The 20,944-nt window shown below is 63.3% G+C and overlaps 1 protein-coding gene across 1 annotated transcript in view; it reads right to left on the bottom strand.

The window, feature by feature from the left end:
• Positions 1-20,944, bottom strand: part of LOC140691676 (uncharacterized) — an 83,375-nt gene that overhangs the window by 38,265 nt on the left and 24,166 nt on the right. The window contains exons 9-26 of the mRNA XM_072955532.1: positions 19,326-19,437; positions 18,709-18,782; positions 16,999-17,110; positions 16,382-16,455; positions 14,672-14,783; positions 14,055-14,128; positions 12,345-12,456; positions 11,728-11,801; positions 10,018-10,129; positions 9,401-9,474; positions 7,691-7,802; positions 7,074-7,147; positions 5,364-5,475; positions 4,747-4,820; positions 3,037-3,148; positions 2,420-2,493; positions 710-821; positions 93-166 (exon numbers count right to left, since the gene is read on the bottom strand). Of these exons, the coding sequence (XP_072811633.1) occupies positions 93-166; positions 710-821; positions 2,420-2,493; positions 3,037-3,148; positions 4,747-4,820; positions 5,364-5,475; positions 7,074-7,147; positions 7,691-7,802; positions 9,401-9,474; positions 10,018-10,129; positions 11,728-11,801; positions 12,345-12,456; positions 14,055-14,128; positions 14,672-14,783; positions 16,382-16,455; positions 16,999-17,110; positions 18,709-18,782; positions 19,326-19,437 (1,674 nt within the window). The remainder of the gene's footprint in view (positions 1-92; positions 167-709; positions 822-2,419; positions 2,494-3,036; positions 3,149-4,746; positions 4,821-5,363; positions 5,476-7,073; positions 7,148-7,690; positions 7,803-9,400; positions 9,475-10,017; positions 10,130-11,727; positions 11,802-12,344; positions 12,457-14,054; positions 14,129-14,671; positions 14,784-16,381; positions 16,456-16,998; positions 17,111-18,708; positions 18,783-19,325; positions 19,438-20,944) is intronic.

Raw genomic sequence — 20,944 nt, 5'->3', positions numbered from 1 at the left:
GTCTGGAGATGAGGGCGGGAATGGCTTCCGGGAAAACAGGAAGCTCACCTTTCCCAGGACGACGTCCAACGGAGCACGGCCACCCCACTTACCTGGGCCTCCGGGGCCGCCGCAGGCGGGCGGGAGCTGCCGGCCAATGCCGGGGCCGGGCCAGGTCCTACGTGGGCTGAAAACCACAGAAGGGATGGAGGATTAGGCTCGCCTGCGAAGACTTTGCTGAAGCCACACAAAACCTGGTGAGCCTTCCTTCCCCGTATCCCACTCGTCCCCGCATCAGACCGAGTGGGAGACGGGTCTCGTGACCCTGAGGGAGACACCACAGGCCACGGGTTCAGGTGTCTCTTCCATAGCCGATCAACGGCCGTGGAAGGTCAGGGCTCCACACGCTGCAGACAATGGCAGGGGTGGGCTTCTCCTTCGGGGAGCCCGGAACGTGCTCCCTGTTGAAGCCCCGTGTGCAGAACTGACACGCCTGCCTTCTGTCACAGGCCTCTTACTCCTTACCACTCTACAAGAGACACCTCCTCCCCAGGGCAGGATGGGGGAGGGGAAGACGCGGTCCATCAATTGCGTCCGCTAAGGGACCAGGGGAGCACGGCCGACAGCCCAGTCAGGGTGGCCCATGCCCTGGGAGGGACCTGGAGAGCGATCTGCCCTTCTCCTGCAGTGACGCAAGGAACAAACAGAGGAATGGACGCTTTCCTCTTACCAAGTGGAGCATCCGGTACTGGTGAGCGAGGCTGCACAGGGCCCAAGGGGGGCCCAGGTGCTGGTGGCAACACGGGCCGGTCCCTGCAAACGCCGGGACGCTGCAAGGTAACCTGCAGGGCAGAAGGGAGAGCCGTGTCAGGCGACAGAAACGGAGCGACCACCGACAAAAGCCGAAACCCAACGCATCAGCTGTCGGCACCGGGCACCCTCCCCACACCCCGCCGGGTGCCCACCCAGCAGCACAGTGCCCCACGCTCCACCCAGCCCTCTGGGGCCTGCAGCCGGCAGCCCGGGCCGCGCAGCAGGACACGGGGGGACAACAATGGCGCCACACGCCGCCGCCGGTGTCTCCAAGTGGACGAAGCCAAGGGTCCTGCCTGCGAGGATGCACACAGAGCTTCCAGCACTCTGACAAAAGCAGCGCCTTCCCAACAGGCAGCCCCTTTGGGCAGGACAGCCCTCCTCGCCACCACCCCAGCTCCACGGGAGCTGGCCCGGCGCGGACCAGGAACACGCAGAAGGGACGGACGTGAAAAGCTCGTCCTCCACACGTGCAATCAGAGCCGCACCTGGGTCACCGCTCTGCCTCCAGGACCCTGCCTGGCCCTCTCCTTCCCCCCAAACCAAGTAATCTCCTCCGACCGGCAGGGGCTTCCCCTGGGCGCAACGTGCACTGGGGAGCTGGGCACCCCGGAGTCCTGCGGGGGAGCTGCCCAAGTGCTCCTGAGGGGACAACGCTGCCCACAGGAGGTAGTCAGGCTCCGCTACAATCACCGCTATCCTCAGGGACGTCTGGGTTTTCAGTGCGCTACGAAGCGCGCACTACTTGTGTCCTTCGGCAAACTCAAGTGGGATGTCTGGATCCCACAACTGACACCAAAAGGACCCTACAGGCCCGTGCGCAAACTCCCGCGACGTGTCATGCTGACGCACAGGAGCAGCTCTGGCAGCTTCCGGGGCAGGCCCGACCCGGCGCAGGGGTGGGGAGCACGACGGGAGGACGCTGCTGCGCGTCGCAATTCCCCTGCAGGGAAGTAGGCCTCTTCACTGCGGGCTCTTTCCCTTCAAGCCTCTATTTCTTACGACGAAAGCAACATCTACCCAGAGTACAACTGGACACAGCGGGCCAGGCACATCTCCGTCCCGAGAACAGACGGTCACGGGTTCTGACATTTACCCCACACCAAACAGGTAGACTCAAAGCTGCACAAAGCACACAGGACAAAGCTGGAGGGAGGGCTTTGCCCCTTTCTCAGTTACGAGCATTTCAATGGGCATGCTAAACAGGAGAATCACCTGGCCTCAGCAAGGAAACAAGTCAAACGAGGGACGACACAGGACTCTGCCTCAGTGACCCAGGAGCAACCCCAGGTGCAGGTCGGCAGGAAGGAGTCAGCAGAGCCAGGAGAAGCCAGTGTGGAGCGAGGGCTCACCCTCCGCACGCTATCTCGACAAACCCACAGCCAAAGTCTGCGGTCCTCGGCTTCTGAGCACTCCCTCATGGCTTCTGCAGGCACCGGCCAAGGTGACGGGCTCCAGGGACAAGCAGCCCACTGGCCCCTGGGGAGACTGAATTTGAAAGCGAACGACATGCCAGACCCGTCCCAGGACACACAGTCTGGAGATGAGGGCGGGAATGGCTTCCGGGAAAACAGGAAGCTCACCTTTCCCAGGACGACGTCCAACGGAGCACGGCCACCCCACTTACCTGGGCCTCCGGGGCCGCCGCAGGCGGGCGGGAGCTGCCGGCCAATGCCGGGGCCGGGCCAGGTCCTACGTGGGCTGAAAACCACAGAAGGGATGGAGGATTAGGCTCGCCTGCGAAGACTTTGCTGAAGCCACACAAAACCTGGTGAGCCTTCCTTCCCCGTATCCCACTCGTCCCCGCATCAGACCGAGTGGGAGACGGGTCTCGTGACCCTGAGGGAGACACCACAGGCCACGGGTTCAGGTGTCTCTTCCATAGCCGATCAACGGCCGTGGAAGGTCAGGGCTCCACACGCTGCAGACAATGGCAGGGGTGGGCTTCTCCTTCGGGGAGCCCGGAACGTGCTCCCTGTTGAAGCCCCGTGTGCAGAACTGACACGCCTGCCTTCTGTCACAGGCCTCTTACTCCTTACCACTCTACAAGAGACACCTCCTCCCCAGGGCAGGATGGGGGAGGGGAAGACGCGGTCCATCAATTGCGTCCGCTAAGGGACCAGGGGAGCACGGCCGACAGCCCAGTCAGGGTGGCCCATGCCCTGGGAGGGACCTGGAGAGCGATCTGCCCTTCTCCTGCAGTGACGCAAGGAACAAACAGAGGAATGGACGCTTTCCTCTTACCAAGTGGAGCATCCGGTACTGGTGAGCGAGGCTGCACAGGGCCCAAGGGGGGCCCAGGTGCTGGTGGCAACACGGGCCGGTCCCTGCAAACGCCGGGACGCTGCAAGGTAACCTGCAGGGCAGAAGGGAGAGCCGTGTCAGGCGACAGAAACGGAGCGACCACCGACAAAAGCCGAAACCCAACGCATCAGCTGTCGGCACCGGGCACCCTCCCCACACCCCGCCGGGTGCCCACCCAGCAGCACAGTGCCCCACGCTCCACCCAGCCCTCTGGGGCCTGCAGCCGGCAGCCCGGGCCGCGCAGCAGGACACGGGGGGACAACAATGGCGCCACACGCCGCCGCCGGTGTCTCCAAGTGGACGAAGCCAAGGGTCCTGCCTGCGAGGATGCACACAGAGCTTCCAGCACTCTGACAAAAGCAGCGCCTTCCCAACAGGCAGCCCCTTTGGGCAGGACAGCCCTCCTCGCCACCACCCCAGCTCCACGGGAGCTGGCCCGGCGCGGACCAGGAACACGCAGAAGGGACGGACGTGAAAAGCTCGTCCTCCACACGTGCAATCAGAGCCGCACCTGGGTCACCGCTCTGCCTCCAGGACCCTGCCTGGCCCTCTCCTTCCCCCCAAACCAAGTAATCTCCTCCGACCGGCAGGGGCTTCCCCTGGGCGCAACGTGCACTGGGGAGCTGGGCACCCCGGAGTCCTGCGGGGGAGCTGCCCAAGTGCTCCTTTGGGGACAACGATGCCCACAGGAGGTAGTCAGGCTCCGCTACAATCACCGCTATCCTCAGGGACGTCTGGGTTTTCAGTGCGCTACGAAGCGCGCACTACTTGTGTCCTTCGGCAAACTCAAGTGGGATGTCTGGATCCCACAACTGACACCAAAAGGACCCTACAGGCCCGTGCGCAAACTCCCGCGACGTGTCATGCTGACGCACAGGAGCAGCTCTGGCAGCTTCCGGGGCAGGCCCGACCCGGCGCAGGGGTGGGGAGCACGACGGGAGGACGCTGCTGCGCGTCGCAATTCCCCTGCAGGGAAGTAGGCCTCTTCACTGCGGGCTCTTTCCCTTCAAGCCTCTATTTCTTACGACGAAAGCAACATCTACCCAGAGTACAACTGGACGCAGCGGGCCAGGCACATCTCCGTCCCGAGAACAGACGGTCACGGGTTCTGACATTTACCCCACACCAAACAGGTAGACTCAAAGCTGCACAAAGCACACAGGACAAAGCTGGAGGGAGGGCTTTGCCCCTTTCTCAGTTACGAGCATTTCAATGGGCATGCTAAACAGGAGAATCACCTGGCCTCAGCAAGGAAACAAGTCAAACGAGGGACGACACAGGACTCTGCCTCAGTGACCCAGGAGCAACCCCAGGTGCAGGTCGGCAGGAAGGAGTCAGCAGAGCCAGGAGAAGCCAGTGTGGAGCGAGGGCTCACCCTCCGCACGCTATCTCGACAAACCCACAGCCAAAGTCTGCGGTCCTCGGCTTCTGAGCACTCCCTCATGGCTTCTGCAGGCACCGGCCAAGGTGACGGGCTCCAGGGACAAGCAGCCCACTGGCCCCTGGGGAGACTGAATTTGAAAGCGAACGACATGCCAGACCCGTCCCAGGACACACAGTCTGGAGATGAGGGCGGGAATGGCTTCCGGGAAAACAGGAAGCTCACCTTTCCCAGGACGACGTCCAACGGAGCACGGCCACCCCACTTACCTGGGCCTCCGGGGCCGCCGCAGGCGGGCGGGAGCTGCCGGCCAATGCCGGGGCCGGGCCAGGTCCTACGTGGGCTGAAAACCACAGAAGGGATGGAGGATTAGGCTCGCCTGCGAAGACTTTGCTGAAGCCACACAAAACCTGGTGAGCCTTCCTTCCCCGTATCCCACTCGTCCCCGCATCAGACCGAGTGGGAGACGGGTCTCGTGACCCTGAGGGAGACACCACAGGCCACGGGTTCAGGTGTCTCTTCCATAGCCGATCAACGGCCGTGGAAGGTCAGGGCTCCACACGCTGCAGACAATGGCAGGGGTGGGCTTCTCCTTCGGGGAGCCCGGAACGTGCTCCCTGTTGAAGCCCCGTGTGCAGAACTGACACGCCTGCCTTCTGTCACAGGCCTCTTACTCCTTACCACTCTACAAGAGACACCTCCTCCCCAGGGCAGGATGGGGGAGGGGAAGACGCGGTCCATCAATTGCGTCCGCTAAGGGACCAGGGGAGCACGGCCGACAGCCCAGTCAGGGTGGCCCATGCCCTGGGAGGGACCTGGAGAGCGATCTGCCCTTCTCCTGCAGTGACGCAAGGAACAAACAGAGGAATGGACGCTTTCCTCTTACCAAGTGGAGCATCCGGTACTGGTGAGCGAGGCTGCACAGGGCCCAAGGGGGGCCCAGGTGCTGGTGGCAACACGGGCCGGTCCCTGCAAACGCCGGGACGCTGCAAGGTAACCTGCAGGGCAGAAGGGAGAGCCGTGTCAGGCGACAGAAACGGAGCGACCACCGACAAAAGCCGAAACCCAACGCATCAGCTGTCGGCACCGGGCACCCTCCCCACACCCCGCCGGGTGCCCACCCAGCAGCACAGTGCCCCACGCTCCACCCAGCCCTCTGGGGCCTGCAGCCGGCAGCCCGGGCCGCGCAGCAGGACACGGGGGGACAACAATGGCGCCACACGCCGCCGCCGGTGTCTCCAAGTGGACGAAGCCAAGGGTCCTGCCTGCGAGGATGCACACAGAGCTTCCAGCACTCTGACAAAAGCAGCGCCTTCCCAACAGGCAGCCCCTTTGGGCAGGACAGCCCTCCTCGCCACCACCCCAGCTCCACGGGAGCTGGCCCGGCGCGGACCAGGAACACGCAGAAGGGACGGACGTGAAAAGCTCGTCCTCCACACGTGCAATCAGAGCCGCACCTGGGTCACTGCTCTGCCTCCAGGACCCTGCCTGGCCCTCTCCTTCCCCCCAAACGAAGTAATCTCCTCCGACCGGCAGGGGCTTCCCCTGGGCGCAACGTGCACTGGGGAGCTGGGCACCCCGGAGTCCTGCGGGGGAGCTGCCCAAGTGCTCCTGAGGGGACAACGCTGCCCACAGGAGGTAGTCAGGCTCCGCTACAATCACCGCTATCCTCAGGGACGTCTGGGTTTTCAGTGCGCTACGAAGCGCGCACTACTTGTGTCCTTCGGCAAACTCAAGTGGGATGTCTGGATCCCACAACTGACACCAAAAGGACCCTACAGGCCCGTGCGCAAACTCCCGCGACGTGTCATGCTGACGCACAGGAGCAGCTCTGGCAGCTTCCGGGGCAGGCCCGACCCGGCGCAGGGGTGGGGAGCACGACGGGAGGACGCTGCTGCGCGTCGCAATTCCCCTGCAGGGAAGTAGGCCTCTTCACTGCGGGCTCTTTCCCTTCAAGCCTCTATTTCTTACGACGAAAGCAACATCTACCCAGAGTACAACTGGACGCAGCGGGCCAGGCACATCTCCGTCCCGAGAACAGACGGTCACGGGTTCTGACATTTACCCCACACCAAACAGGTAGACTCAAAGCTGCACAAAGCACACAGGACAAAGCTGGAGGGAGGGCTTTGCCCCTTTCTCAGTTACGAGCATTTCAATGGGCATGCTAAACAGGAGAATCACCTGGCCTCAGCAAGGAAACAAGTCAAACGAGGGACGACACAGGACTCTGCCTCAGTGACCCAGGAGCAACCCCAGGTGCAGGTCGGCAGGAAGGAGTCAGCAGAGCCAGGAGAAGCCAGTGTGGAGCGAGGGCTCACCCTCCGCACGCTATCTCGACAAACCCACAGCCAAAGTCTGCGGTCCTCGGCTTCTGAGCACTCCCTCATGGCTTCTGCAGGCACCGGCCAAGGTGACGGGCTCCAGGGACAAGCAGCCCACTGGCCCCTGGGGAGACTGAATTTGAAAGCGAACGACATGCCAGACCCGTCCCAGGACACACAGTCTGGAGATGAGGGCGGGAATGGCTTCCGGGAAAACAGGAAGCTCACCTTTCCCAGGACGACGTCCAACGGAGCACGGCCACCCCACTTACCTGGGCCTCCGGGGCCGCCGCAGGCGGGCGGGAGCTGCCGGCCAATGCCGGGGCCGGGCCAGGTCCTACGTGGGCTGAAAACCACAGAAGGGATGGAGGATTAGGCTCGCCTGCGAAGACTTTGCTGAAGCCACACAAAACCTGGTGAGCCTTCCTTCCCCGTATCCCACTCGTCCCCGCATCAGACCGAGTGGGAGACGGGTCTCGTGACCCTGAGGGAGACACCACAGGCCACGGGTTCAGGTGTCTCTTCCATAGCCGATCAACGGCCGTGGAAGGTCAGGGCTCCACACGCTGCAGACAATGGCAGGGGTGGGCTTCTCCTTCGGGGAGCCCGGAACGTGCTCCCTGTTGAAGCCCCGTGTGCAGAACTGACACGCCTGCCTTCTGTCACAGGCCTCTTACTCCTTACCACTCTACAAGAGACACCTCCTCCCCAGGGCAGGATGGGGGAGGGGAAGACGCGGTCCATCAATTGCGTCCGCTAAGGGACCAGGGGAGCACGGCCGACAGCCCAGTCAGGGTGGCCCATGCCCTGGGAGGGACCTGGAGAGCGATCTGCCCTTCTCCTGCAGTGACGCAAGGAACAAACAGAGGAATGGACGCTTTCCTCTTACCAAGTGGAGCATCCGGTACTGGTGAGCGAGGCTGCACAGGGCCCAAGGGGGGCCCAGGTGCTGGTGGCAACACGGGCCGGTCCCTGCAAACGCCGGGACGCTGCAAGGTAACCTGCAGGGCAGAAGGGAGAGCCGTGTCAGGCGACAGAAACGGAGCGACCACCGACAAAAGCCGAAACCCAACGCATCAGCTGTCGGCACCGGGCACCCTCCCCACACCCCGCCGGGTGCCCACCCAGCAGCACAGTGCCCCACGCTCCACCCAGCCCTCTGGGGCCTGCAGCCGGCAGCCCGGGCCGCGCAGCAGGACACGGGGGGACAACAATGGCGCCACACGCCGCCGCCGGTGTCTCCAAGTGGACGAAGCCAAGGGTCCTGCCTGCGAGGATGCACACAGAGCTTCCAGCACTCTGACAAAAGCAGCGCCTTCCCAACAGGCAGCCCCTTTGGGCAGGACAGCCCTCCTCGCCACCACCCCAGCTCCACGGGAGCTGGCCCGGCGCGGACCAGGAACACGCAGAAGGGACGGACGTGAAAAGCTCGTCCTCCACACGTGCAATCAGAGCCGCACCTGGGTCACCGCTCTGCCTCCAGGACCCTGCCTGGCCCTCTCCTTCCCCCCAAACCAAGTAATCTCCTCCGACCGGCAGGGGCTTCCCCTGGGCGCAACGTGCACTGGGGAGCTGGGCACCCCGGAGTCCTGCGGGGGAGCTGCCCAAGTGCTCCTGAGGGGACAACGCTGCCCACAGGCGGTAGTCAGGCTCCGCTACAATCACCGCTATCCTCAGGGACGTCTGGGTTTTCAGTGCGCTACGAAGCGCGCACTACTTGTGTCCTTCGGCAAACTCAAGTGGGATGTCTGGATCCCACAACTGACACCAAAAGGACCCTACAGGCCCGTGCGCAAACTCCCGCGACGTGTCATGCTGACGCACAGGAGCAGCTCTGGCAGCTTCCGGGGCAGGCCCGACCCGGCGCAGGGGTGGGGAGCACGACGGGAGGACGCTGCTGCGCGTCGCAATTCCCCTGCAGGGAAGTAGGCCTCTTCACTGCGGGCTCTTTCCCTTCAAGCCTCTATTTCTTACGACGAAAGCAACATCTACCCAGAGTACAACTGGACGCAGCGGGCCAGGCACATCTCCGTCCCGAGAACAGACGGTCACGGGTTCTGACATTTACCCCACACCAAACAGGTAGACTCAAAGCTGCACAAAGCACACAGGACAAAGCTGGAGGGAGGGCTTTGCCCCTTTCTCAGTTACGAGCATTTCAATGGGCATGCTAAACAGGAGAATCACCTGGCCTCAGCAAGGAAACAAGTCAAACGAGGGACGACACAGGACTCTGCCTCAGTGACCCAGGAGCAACCCCAGGTGCAGGTCGGCAGGAAGGAGTCAGCAGAGCCAGGAGAAGCCAGTGTGGAGCGAGGGCTCACCCTCCGCACGCTATCTCGACAAACCCACAGCCAAAGTCTGCGGTCCTCGGCTTCTGAGCACTCCCTCATGGCTTCTGCAGGCACCGGCCAAGGTGACGGGCTCCAGGGACAAGCAGCCCACTGGCCCCTGGGGAGACTGAATTTGAAAGCGAACGACATGCCAGACCCGTCCCAGGACACACAGTCTGGAGATGAGGGCGGGAATGGCTTCCGGGAAAACAGGAAGCTCACCTTTCCCAGGACGACGTCCAACGGAGCACGGCCACCCCACTTACCTGGGCCTCCGGGGCCGCCGCAGGCGGGCGGGAGCTGCCGGCCAATGCCGGGGCCGGGCCAGGTCCTACGTGGGCTGAAAACCACAGAAGGGATGGAGGATTAGGCTCGCCTGCGAAGACTTTGCTGAAGCCACACAAAACCTGGTGAGCCTTCCTTCCCCGTATCCCACTCGTCCCCGCATCAGACCGAGTGGGAGACGGGTCTCGTGACCCTGAGGGAGACACCACAGGCCACGGGTTCAGGTGTCTCTTCCATAGCCGATCAACGGCCGTGGAAGGTCAGGGCTCCACACGCTGCAGACAATGGCAGGGGTGGGCTTCTCCTTCGGGGAGCCCGGAACGTGCTCCCTGTTGAAGCCCCGTGTGCAGAACTGACACGCCTGCCTTCTGTCACAGGCCTCTTACTCCTTACCACTCTACAAGAGACACCTCCTCCCCAGGGCAGGATGGGGGAGGGGAAGACGCGGTCCATCAATTGCGTCCGCTAAGGGACCAGGGGAGCACGGCCGACAGCCCAGTCAGGGTGGCCCATGCCCTGGGAGGGACCTGGAGAGCGATCTGCCCTTCTCCTGCAGTGACGCAAGGAACAAACAGAGGAATGGACGCTTTCCTCTTACCAAGTGGAGCATCCGGTACTGGTGAGCGAGGCTGCACAGGGCCCAAGGGGGGCCCAGGTGCTGGTGGCAACACGGGCCGGTCCCTGCAAACGCCGGGACGCTGCAAGGTAACCTGCAGGGCAGAAGGGAGAGCCGTGTCAGGCGACAGAAACGGAGCGACCACCGACAAAAGCCGAAACCCAACGCATCAGCTGTCGGCACCGGGCACCCTCCCCACACCCCGCCGGGTGCCCACCCAGCAGCACAGTGCCCCACGCTCCACCCAGCCCTCTGGGGCCTGCAGCCGGCAGCCCGGGCCGCGCAGCAGGACACGGGGGGACAACAATGGCGCCACACGCCGCCGCCGGTGTCTCCAAGTGGACGAAGCCAAGGGTCCTGCCTGCGAGGATGCACACAGAGCTTCCAGCACTCTGACAAAAGCAGCGCCTTCCCAACAGGCAGCCCCTTTGGGCAGGACAGCCCTCCTCGCCACCACCCCAGCTCCACGGGAGCTGGCCCGGCGCGGACCAGGAACACGCAGAAGGGACGGACGTGAAAAGCTCGTCCTCCACACGTGCAATCAGAGCCGCACCTGGGTCACCGCTCTGCCTCCAGGACCCTGCCTGGCCCTCTCCTTCCCCCCAAACCAAGTAATCTCCTCCGACCGGCAGGGGCTTCCCCTGGGCGCAACGTGCACTGGGGAGCTGGGCACCCCGGAGTCCTGCGGGGGAGCTGCCCAAGTGCTCCTGAGGGGACAACGCTGCCCACAGGCGGTAGTCAGGCTCCGCTACAATCACCGCTATCCTCAGGGACGTCTGGGTTTTCAGTGCGCTACGAAGCGCGCACTACTTGTGTCCTTCGGCAAACTCAAGTGGGATGTCTGGATCCCACAACTGACACCAAAAGGACCCTACAGGCCCGTGCGCAAACTCCCGCGACGTGTCATGCTGACGCACAGGAGCAGCTCTGGCAGCTTCCGGGGCAGGCCCGACCCGGCGCAGGGGTGGGGAGCACGACGGGAGGACGCTGCTGCGCGTCGCAATTCCCCTGCAGGGAAGTAGGCCTCTTCACTGCGGGCTCTTTCCCTTCAAGCCTCTATTTCTTACGACGAAAGCAACATCTACCCAGAGTACAACTGGACGCAGCGGGCCAGGCACATCTCCGTCCCGAGAACAGACGGTCACGGGTTCTGACATTTACCCCACACCAAACAGGTAGACTCAAAGCTGCACAAAGCACACAGGACAAAGCTGGAGGGAGGGCTTTGCCCCTTTCTCAGTTACGAGCATTTCAATGGGCATGCTAAACAGGAGAATCACCTGGCCTCAGCAAGGAAACAAGTCAAACGAGGGACGACACAGGACTCTGCCTCAGTGACCCAGGAGCAACCCCAGGTGCAGGTCGGCAGGAAGGAGTCAGCAGAGCCAGGAGAAGCCAGTGTGGAGCGAGGGCTCACCCTCCGCACGCTATCTCGACAAACCCACAGCCAAAGTCTGCGGTCCTCGGCTTCTGAGCACTCCCTCATGGCTTCTGCAGGCACCGGCCAAGGTGACGGGCTCCAGGGACAAGCAGCCCACTGGCCCCTGGGGAGACTGAATTTGAAAGCGAACGACATGCCAGACCCGTCCCAGGACACACAGTCTGGAGATGAGGGCGGGAATGGCTTCCGGGAAAACAGGAAGCTCACCTTTCCCAGGACGACGTCCAACGGAGCACGGCCACCCCACTTACCTGGGCCTCCGGGGCCGCCGCAGGCGGGCGGGAGCTGCCGGCCAATGCCGGGGCCGGGCCAGGTCCTACGTGGGCTGAAAACCACAGAAGGGATGGAGGATTAGGCTCGCCTGCGAAGACTTTGCTGAAGCCACACAAAACCTGGTGAGCCTTCCTTCCCCGTATCCCACTCGTCCCCGCATCAGACCGAGTGGGAGACGGGTCTCGTGACCCTGAGGGAGACACCACAGGCCACGGGTTCAGGTGTCTCTTCCATAGCCGATCAACGGCCGTGGAAGGTCAGGGCTCCACACGCTGCAGACAATGGCAGGGGTGGGCTTCTCCTTCGGGGAGCCCGGAACGTGCTCCCTGTTGAAGCCCCGTGTGCAGAACTGACACGCCTGCCTTCTGTCACAGGCCTCTTACTCCTTACCACTCTACAAGAGACACCTCCTCCCCAGGGCAGGATGGGGGAGGGGAAGACGCGGTCCATCAATTGCGTCCGCTAAGGGACCAGGGGAGCACGGCCGACAGCCCAGTCAGGGTGGCCCATGCCCTGGGAGGGACCTGGAGAGCGATCTGCCCTTCTCCTGCAGTGACGCAAGGAACAAACAGAGGAATGGACGCTTTCCTCTTACCAAGTGGAGCATCCGGTACTGGTGAGCGAGGCTGCACAGGGCCCAAGGGGGGCCCAGGTGCTGGTGGCAACACGGGCCGGTCCCTGCAAACGCCGGGACGCTGCAAGGTAACCTGCAGGGCAGAAGGGAGAGCCGTGTCAGGCGACAGAAACGGAGCGACCACCGACAAAAGCCGAAACCCAACGCATCAGCTGTCGGCACCGGGCACCCTCCCCACACCCCGCCGGGTGCCCACCCAGCAGCACAGTGCCCCACGCTCCACCCAGCCCTCTGGGGCCTGCAGCCGGCAGCCCGGGCCGCGCAGCAGGACACGGGGGGACAACAATGGCGCCACACGCCGCCGCCGGTGTCTCCAAGTGGACGAAGCCAAGGGTCCTGCCTGCGAGGATGCACACAGAGCTTCCAGCACTCTGACAAAAGCAGCGCCTTCCCAACAGGCAGCCCCTTTGGGCAGGACAGCCCTCCTCGCCACCACCCCAGCTCCACGGGAGCTGGCCCGGCGCGGACCAGGAACACGCAGAAGGGACGGACGTGAAAAGCTCGTCCTCCACACGTGCAATCAGAGCCGCACCTGGGTCACCGCTCTGCCTCCAGGACCCTGCCTGGCCCTCTCCTTCCCCCCAAACCAAGTAATCTCCTCCGACCGGCAGGGGCTTCCCCTGGGCGCAACGTGCACTGGGGAGCTGGGCACCCCGGAGTCCTGCGGGGGAGCTGCCCAAGTGCTCCTGAGGGGACAACGCTGCCCACAGGCGGTAGTCAGGCTCCGCTACAATCACCGCTATCCTCAGGGACGTCTGGGTTTTCAGTGCGCTACGAAGCGCGCACTACTTGTGTCCTTCGGCAAACTCAAGTGGGATGTCTGGATCCCACAACTGACACCAAAAGGACCCTACAGGCCCGTGCGCAAACTCCCGCGACGTGTCATGCTGACGCACAGGAGCAGCTCTGGCAGCTTCCGGGGCAGGCCCGACCCAGCGCAGGGGTGGGGAGCACGACGGGAGGACGCTGCTGCGCGTCGCAATTCCCCTGCAGGGAAGTAGGCCTCTTCACTGCGGGCTCTTTCCCTTCAAGCCTCTATTTCTTACGACGAAAGCAACATCTACCCAGAGTACAACTGGACGCAGCGGGCCAGGCACATCTCCGTCCCGAGAACAGACGGTCACGGGTTCTGACATTTACCCCACACCAAACAGGTAGACTCAAAGCTGCACAAAGCACACAGGACAAAGCTGGAGGGAGGGCTTTGCCCCTTTCTCAGTTACGAGCATTTCAATGGGCATGCTAAACAGGAGAATCACCTGGCCTCAGCAAGGAAACAAGTCAAACGAGGGACGACACAGGACTCTGCCTCAGTGACCCAGGAGCAACCCCAGGTGCAGGTCGGCAGGAAGGAGTCAGCAGAGCCAGGAGAAGCCAGTGTGGAGCGAGGGCTCACCCTCCGCACGCTATCTCGACAAACCCACAGCCAAAGTCTGCGGTCCTCGGCTTCTGAGCACTCCCTCATGGCTTCTGCAGGCACCGGCCAAGGTGACGGGCTCCAGGGACAAGCAGCCCACTGGCCCCTGGGGAGACTGAATTTGAAAGCGAACGACATGCCAGACCCGTCCCAGGACACACAGTCTGGAGATGAGGGCGGGAATGGCTTCCGGGAAAACAGGAAGCTCACCTTTCCCAGGACGACGTCCAACGGAGCACGGCCACCCCACTTACCTGGGCCTCCGGGGCCGCCGCAGGCGGGCGGGAGCTGCCGGCCAATGCCGGGGCCGGGCCAGGTCCTACGTGGGCTGAAAACCACAGAAGGGATGGAGGATTAGGCTCGCCTGCGAAGACTTTGCTGAAGCCACACAAAACCTGGTGAGCCTTCCTTCCCCGTATCCCACTCGTCCCCGCATCAGACCGAGTGGGAGACGGGTCTCGTGACCCTGAGGGAGACACCACAGGCCACGGGTTCAGGTGTCTCTTCCATAGCCGATCAACGGCCGTGGAAGGTCAGGGCTCCACACGCTGCAGACAATGGCAGGGGTGGGCTTCTCCTTCGGGGAGCCCGGAACGTGCTCCCTGTTGAAGCCCCGTGTGCAGAACTGACACGCCTGCCTTCTGTCACAGGCCTCTTACTCCTTACCACTCTACAAGAGACACCTCCTCCCCAGGGCAGGATGGGGGAGGGGAAGACGCGGTCCATCAATTGCGTCCGCTAAGGGACCAGGGGAGCACGGCCGACAGCCCAGTCAGGGTGGCCCATGCCCTGGGAGGGACCTGGAGAGCGATCTGCCCTTCTCCTGCAGTGACGCAAGGAACAAACAGAGGAATGGACGCTTTCCTCTTACCAAGTGGAGCATCCGGTACTGGTGAGCGAGGCTGCACAGGGCCCAAGGGGGGCCCAGGTGCTGGTGGCAACACGGGCCGGTCCCTGCAAACGCCGGGACGCTGCAAGGTAACCTGCAGGGCAGAAGGGAGAGCCGTGTCAGGCGACAGAAACGGAGCGACCACCGACAAAAGCCGAAAACCAACGCATCAGCTGTCGGCACCGGGCACCCTCCCCACACCCCGCCGGGTGCCCACCCAGCAGCACAGTGCCCCACGCTCCACCCAGCCCTCTGGGGCCTGCAGCCGGCAGCCCGGGCCGCGCAGCAGGACACGGGGGGACAACAATGGCGCCACACGCCGCCGCCGGTGTCTCCAAGTGGACGAAGCCAAGGGTCCTGCCTGCGAGGATGCACACAGAGCTTCCAGCACTCTGACAAAAGCAGCGCCTTCCCAACAGGCAGCCCCTTTGGGCAGGACAGCCCTCCTCGCCACCACCCCAGCTCCACGGGAGCTGGCCCGGCGCGGACCAGGAACACGCAGAAGGGACGGACGTGAAAAGCTCGTCCTCCACACGTGCAATCAGAGCCGCACCTGGGTCACCGCTCTGCCTCCAGGACCCTGCCTGGCCCTCTCCTTCCCCCCAAACCAAGTAATCTCCTCCGACCGGCAGGGGCTTCCCCTGGGCGCAACGTGCACTGGGGAGCTGGGCACCCCGGAGTCCTGCGGGGGAGCTGCCCAAGTGCTCCTGAGGGGACAACGCTGCCCACAGGAGGTAGTCAGGCTCCGCTACAATCACCGCTATCCTCAGGGACGTCTGGGTTTTCAGTGCGCTACGAAGCGCGCACTACTTGTGTCCTTCGGCAAACTCAAGTGGGATGTCTGGATCCCACAACTGACACCAAAAGGACCCTACAGGCCCGTGCGCAAAATCCCGCGACGTGTCATGCTGACGCACAGGAGCAGCTCTGGCAGCTTCCGGGGCAGGCCCGACCCGGCGCAGGGGTGGGGAGCACGACGGGAGGACGCTGCTGCGCGTCGCAATTCCCCTGCAGGGAAGTAGGCCTCTTCACTGCGGGCTCTTTCCCTTCAAGCCTCTATTTCTTACGACGAAAGCAACATCTACCCAGAGTACAACTGGACGCAGCGGGCCAGGCACATCTCCGTCCCGAGAACAGACGGTCACGGGTTCTGACATTTACCCCACACCAAACAGGTAGACTCAAAGCTGCACAAAGCACACAGGACAAAGCTGGAGGGAGGGCTTTGCCCCTTTCTCAGTTACGAGCATTTCAATGGGCATGCTAAACAGGAGAATCACCTGGCCTCAGCAAGGAAACAAGTCAAACGAGGGACGACACAGGACTCTGCCTCAGTGACCCAGGAGCAACCCCAGGTGCAGGTCGGCAGGAAGGAGTCAGCAGAGCCAGGAGAAGCCAGTGTGGAGCGAGGGCTCACCCTCCGCACGCTATCTCGACAAACCCACAGCCAAAGTCTGCGGTCCTCGGCTTCTGAGCACTCCCTCATGGCTTCTGCAGGCACCGGCCAAGGTGACGGGCTCCAGGGACAAGCAGCCCACTGGCCCCTGGGGAGACTGAATTTGAAAGCGAACGACATGCCAGACCCGTCCCAGGACACACAGTCTGGAGATGAGGGCGGGAATGGCTTCCGGGAAAACAGGAAGCTCACCTTTCCCAGGACGACGTCCAACGGAGCACGGCCACCCCACTTACCTGGGCCTCCGGGGCCGCCGCAGGCGGGCGGGAGCTGCCGGCCAATGCCGGGGCCGGGCCAGGTCCTACGTGGGCTGAAAACCACAGAAGGGATGGAGGATTAGGCTCGCCTGCGAAGACTTTGCTGAAGCCACACAAAACCTGGTGAGCCTTCCTTCCCCGTATCCCACTCGTCCCCGCATCAGACCGAGTGGGAGACGGGTCTCGTGACCCTGAGGGAGACACCACAGGCCACGGGTTCAGGTGTCTCTTCCATAGCCGATCAACGGCCGTGGAAGGTCAGGGCTCCACACGCTGCAGACAATGGCAGGGGTGGGCTTCTCCTTCGGGGAGCCCGGAACGTGCTCCCTGTTGAAGCCCCGTGTGCAGAACTGACACGCCTGCCTTCTGTCACAGGCCTCTTACTCCTTACCACTCTACAAGAGACACCTCCTCCCCAGGGCAGGATGGGGGAGGGGAAGACGCGGTCCATCAATTGCGTCCGCTAAGGGACCAGGGGAGCACGGCCGACAGCCCAGTCAGGGTGGCCCATGCCCTGGGAGGGACCTGGAGAGCGATCTGCCCTTCTCCTGCAGTGACGCAAGGAACAAACAGAGGAATGGACGCTTTCCTCTTACCAAGTGGAGCATCCGGTACTGGTGAGCGAGGCTGCACAGGGCCCAAGGGGGGCCCAGGTGCTGGTGGCAACACGGGCCGGTCCCTGCAAACGCCGGGACGCTGCAAGGTAACCTGCAGGGCAGAAGGGAGAGCCGTGTCAGGCGACAGAAACGGAGCGACCACCGACAAAAGCCGAAACCCAACGCATCAGCTGTCGGCACCGGGCACCCTCCCCACACCCCGCCGGGTGCCCACCCAGCAGCACAGTGCCCCACGCTCCACCCAGCCCTCTGGGGCCTGCAGCCGGCAGCCCGGGCCGCGCAGCAGGACACGGGGGGACAACAATGGCGCCACACGCCGCCGCCGGTGTCTCCAAGTGGACGAAGCCAAGGGTCCTGCCTGCGAGGATGCACACAGAGCTTCCAGCACTCTGACAAAAGCAGCGCCTTCCCAACAGGCAGCCCCTTTGGGCACGACAGCCCTCCTCGCCACCACCCCAGCTCCACGGGAGCTGGCCCGGCGCGGACCAGGAACACGCAGAAGGGACGGACGTGAAAAGCTCGTCCTCCACACGTGCAATCAGAGCCGCACCTGGGTCACCGCTCTGCCTCCAGGACCCTGCCTGGCCCTCTCCTTCCCCCCAAACCAAGTAATCTCCTCCGACCGGCAGGGGCTTCCCCTGGGCGCAACGTGCACTGGGGAGCTGGGCACCCCGGAGTCCTGCGGGGGAGCTGCCCAAGTGCTCCTGAGGGGACAACGCTGCCCACAGGAGGTAGTCAGGCTCCGCTACAATCACCGCTATCCTCAGGGACGTCTGGGTTTTCAGTGCGCTACGAAGCGCGCACTACTTGTGTCCTTCGGCAAACTCAAGTGGGATGTCTGGATCCCACAACTGACACCAAAAGGACCCTACAGGCCCGTGCGCAAACTCCCGCGACGTGTCATGCTGACGCACAGGAGCAGCTCTGGCAGCTTCCGGGGCAGGCCCGACCCGGCGCAGGGGTGGGGAGCACGACGGGAGGACGCTGCTGCGCGTCGCAATTCCCCTGCAGGGAAGTAGGCCTCTTCACTGCGGGCTCTTTCCCTTCAAGCCTCTATTTCTTACGACGAAAGCAACATCTACCCAGAGTACAACTGGACGCAGCGGGCCAGGCACATCTCCGTCCCGAGAACAGACGGTCACGGGTTCTGACATTTACCCCACACCAAACAGGTAGACTCAAAGCTGCACAAAGCACACAGGACAAAGCTGGAGGGAGGGCTTTGCCCCTTTCTCAGTTACGAGCATTTCAATGGGCATGCTAAACAGGAGAATCACCTGGCCTCAGCAAGGAAACAAGTCAAACGAGGGACGACACAGGACTCTGCCTCAGTGACCCAGGAGCAACCCCAGGTGCAGGTCGGCAGGAAGGAGTCAGCAGAGCCAGGAGAAGCCAGTGTGGAGCGAGGGCTCACCCTCCGCACGCTATCTCGACAAACCCACAGCCAAAGTCTGCGGTCCTCGGCTTCTGAGCACTCCCTCATGGCTTCTGCAGGCACCGGCCAAGGTGACGGGCTCCAGGGACAAGCAGCCCACTGGCCCCTGGGGAGACTGAATTTGAAAGCGAACGACATGCCAGACCCGTCCCAGGACACACAGTCTGGAGATGAGGGCGGGAATGGCTTCCGGGAAAACAGGAAGCTCACCTTTCCCAGGACGACGTCCAACGGAGCACGGCCACCCCACTTACCTGGGCCTCCGGGGCCGCCGCAGGCGGGCGGGAGCTGCCGGCCAATGCCGGGGCCGGGCCAGGTCCTACGTGGGCTGAAAACCACAGAAGGGATGGAGGATTAGGCTCGCCTGCGAAGACTTTGCTGAAGCCACACAAAACCTGGTGAGCCTTCCTTCCCCGTATCCCACTCGTCCCCGCATCAGACCGAGTGGGAGACGGGTCTCGTGACCCTGAGGGAGACACCACAGGCCACGGGTTCAGGTGTCTCTTCCATAGCCGATCAACGGCCGTGGAAGGTCAGGGCTCCACACGCTGCAGACAATGGCAGGGGTGGGCTTCTCCTTCGGGGAGCCCGGAACGTGCTCCCTGTTGAAGCCCCGTGTGCAGAACTGACACGCCTGCCTTCTGTCACAGGCCTCTTACTCCTTACCACTCTACAAGAGACACCTCCTCCCCAGGGCAGGATGGGGGAGGGGAAGACGCGGTCCATCAATTGCGTCCGCTAAGGGACCAGGGGAGCACGGCCGACAGCCCAGTCAGGGTGGCCCATGCCCTGGGAGGGACCTGGAGAGCGATCTGCCCTTCTCCTGCAGTGACGCAAGGAACAAACAGAGGAATGGACGCTTTCCTCTTACCAAGTGGAGCATCCGGTACTGGTGAGCGAGGCTGCACAGGGCCCAAGGGGGGCCCAGGTGCTGGTGGCAACACGGGCCGGTCCCTGCAAACGCCGGGACGCTGCAAGGTAACCTGCAGGGCAGAAGGGAGAGCCGTGTCAGGCGACAGAAACGGAGCGACCACCGACAAAAGCCGAAAACCAACGCATCAGCTGTCGGCACCGGGCACCCTCCCCACACCCCGCCGGGTGCCCACCCAGCAGCACAGTGCCCCACGCTCCACCCAGCCCTCTGGGGCCTGCAGCCGGCAGCCCGGGCCGCGCAGCAGGACACGGGGGGACAACAATGGCGCCACACGCCGCCGCCGGTGTCTCCAAGTGGACGAAGCCAAGGGTCCTGCCTGCGAGGATGCACACAGAGCTTCCAGCACTCTGACAAAAGCAGCGCCTTCCCAACAGGCAGCCCCTTTGGGCAGGACAGCCCTCCTCGCCACCACCCCAGCTCCACGGGAGCTGGCCCGGCGCGGACCAGGAACACGCAGAAGGGACGGACGTGAAAAGCTCGTCCTCCACACGTGCAATCAGAGCCGCACCTGGGTCACCGCTCTGCCTCCAGGACCCTGCCTGGCCCTCTCCTTCCCCCCAAACCAAGTAATCTCCTCCGACCGGCAGGGGCTTCCCCTGGGCGCAACGTGCACTGGGGAGCTGGGCACCCCGGAGTCCTGCGGGGGAGCTGCCCAAGTGCTCCTGAGGGGACAACGCTGCCCACAGGAGGTAGTCAGGCTCCGCTACAATCACCGCTATCCTCAGGGACGTCTGGGTTTTCAGTGCGCTACGAAGCGCGCACTACTTGTGTCCTTCGGCAAACTCAAGTGGGATGTCTGGATCCCACAACTGACACCAAAAGGACCCTACAGGCCCGTGCGCAAACTCCCGCGACGTGTCATGCTGACGCACAGGAGCAGCTCTGGCAGCTTCCGGGGCAGGCCCGACCCGGCGCAGGGGTGGGGAGCACGACGGGAGGACGCTGCTGCGCGTCGCAATTCCCCTGCAGGGAAGTAGGCCTCTTCACTGCGGGCTCTTTCCCTTCAAGCCTCTATTTCTTACGACGAAAGCAACATCTACCCAGAGTACAACTGGACGCAGCGGGCCAGGCACATCTCCGTCCCGAGAACAGACGGTCACGGGTTCTGACATTTACCCCACACCAAACAGGTAGACTCAAAGCTGCACAAAGCACACAGGACAAAGCTGGAGGGAGGGCTTTGCCCCTTTCTCAGTTACGAGCATTTCAATGGGCATGCTAAACAGGAGAATCACCTGGCCTCAGCAAGGAAACAAGTCAAACGAGGGACGACACAGGACTCTGCCTCAGTGACCCAGGAGAAACCCCAGGTGCAGGTCGGCAGGAAGGAGTCAGCAGAGCCAGGAGAAGCCAGTGTGGAGCGAGGGCTCACCCTCCGCACGCTATCTCGACAAACCCACAGCCAAAGTCTGCGGTCCTCGGCTTCTGAGCACTCCCTCATGGCTTCTGCAGGCACCGGCCAAGGTGACGGGCTCCAGGGACAAGCAGCCCACTGGCCCCTGGGGAGACTGAATTTGAAAGCGAACGACATGCCAGACCCGTCCCAGGACACACAG

Source organism: Vicugna pacos, chromosome 36, assembly GCF_048564905.1.
Source record: "Vicugna pacos chromosome 36, VicPac4, whole genome shotgun sequence".
Classification (NCBI taxonomy): domain Eukaryota; kingdom Metazoa; phylum Chordata; class Mammalia; order Artiodactyla; family Camelidae; genus Vicugna; species Vicugna pacos.
Note: the sequence above shows the minus strand (reverse complement) of the source record. Positions and strands in the feature narration are given on the sequence as shown.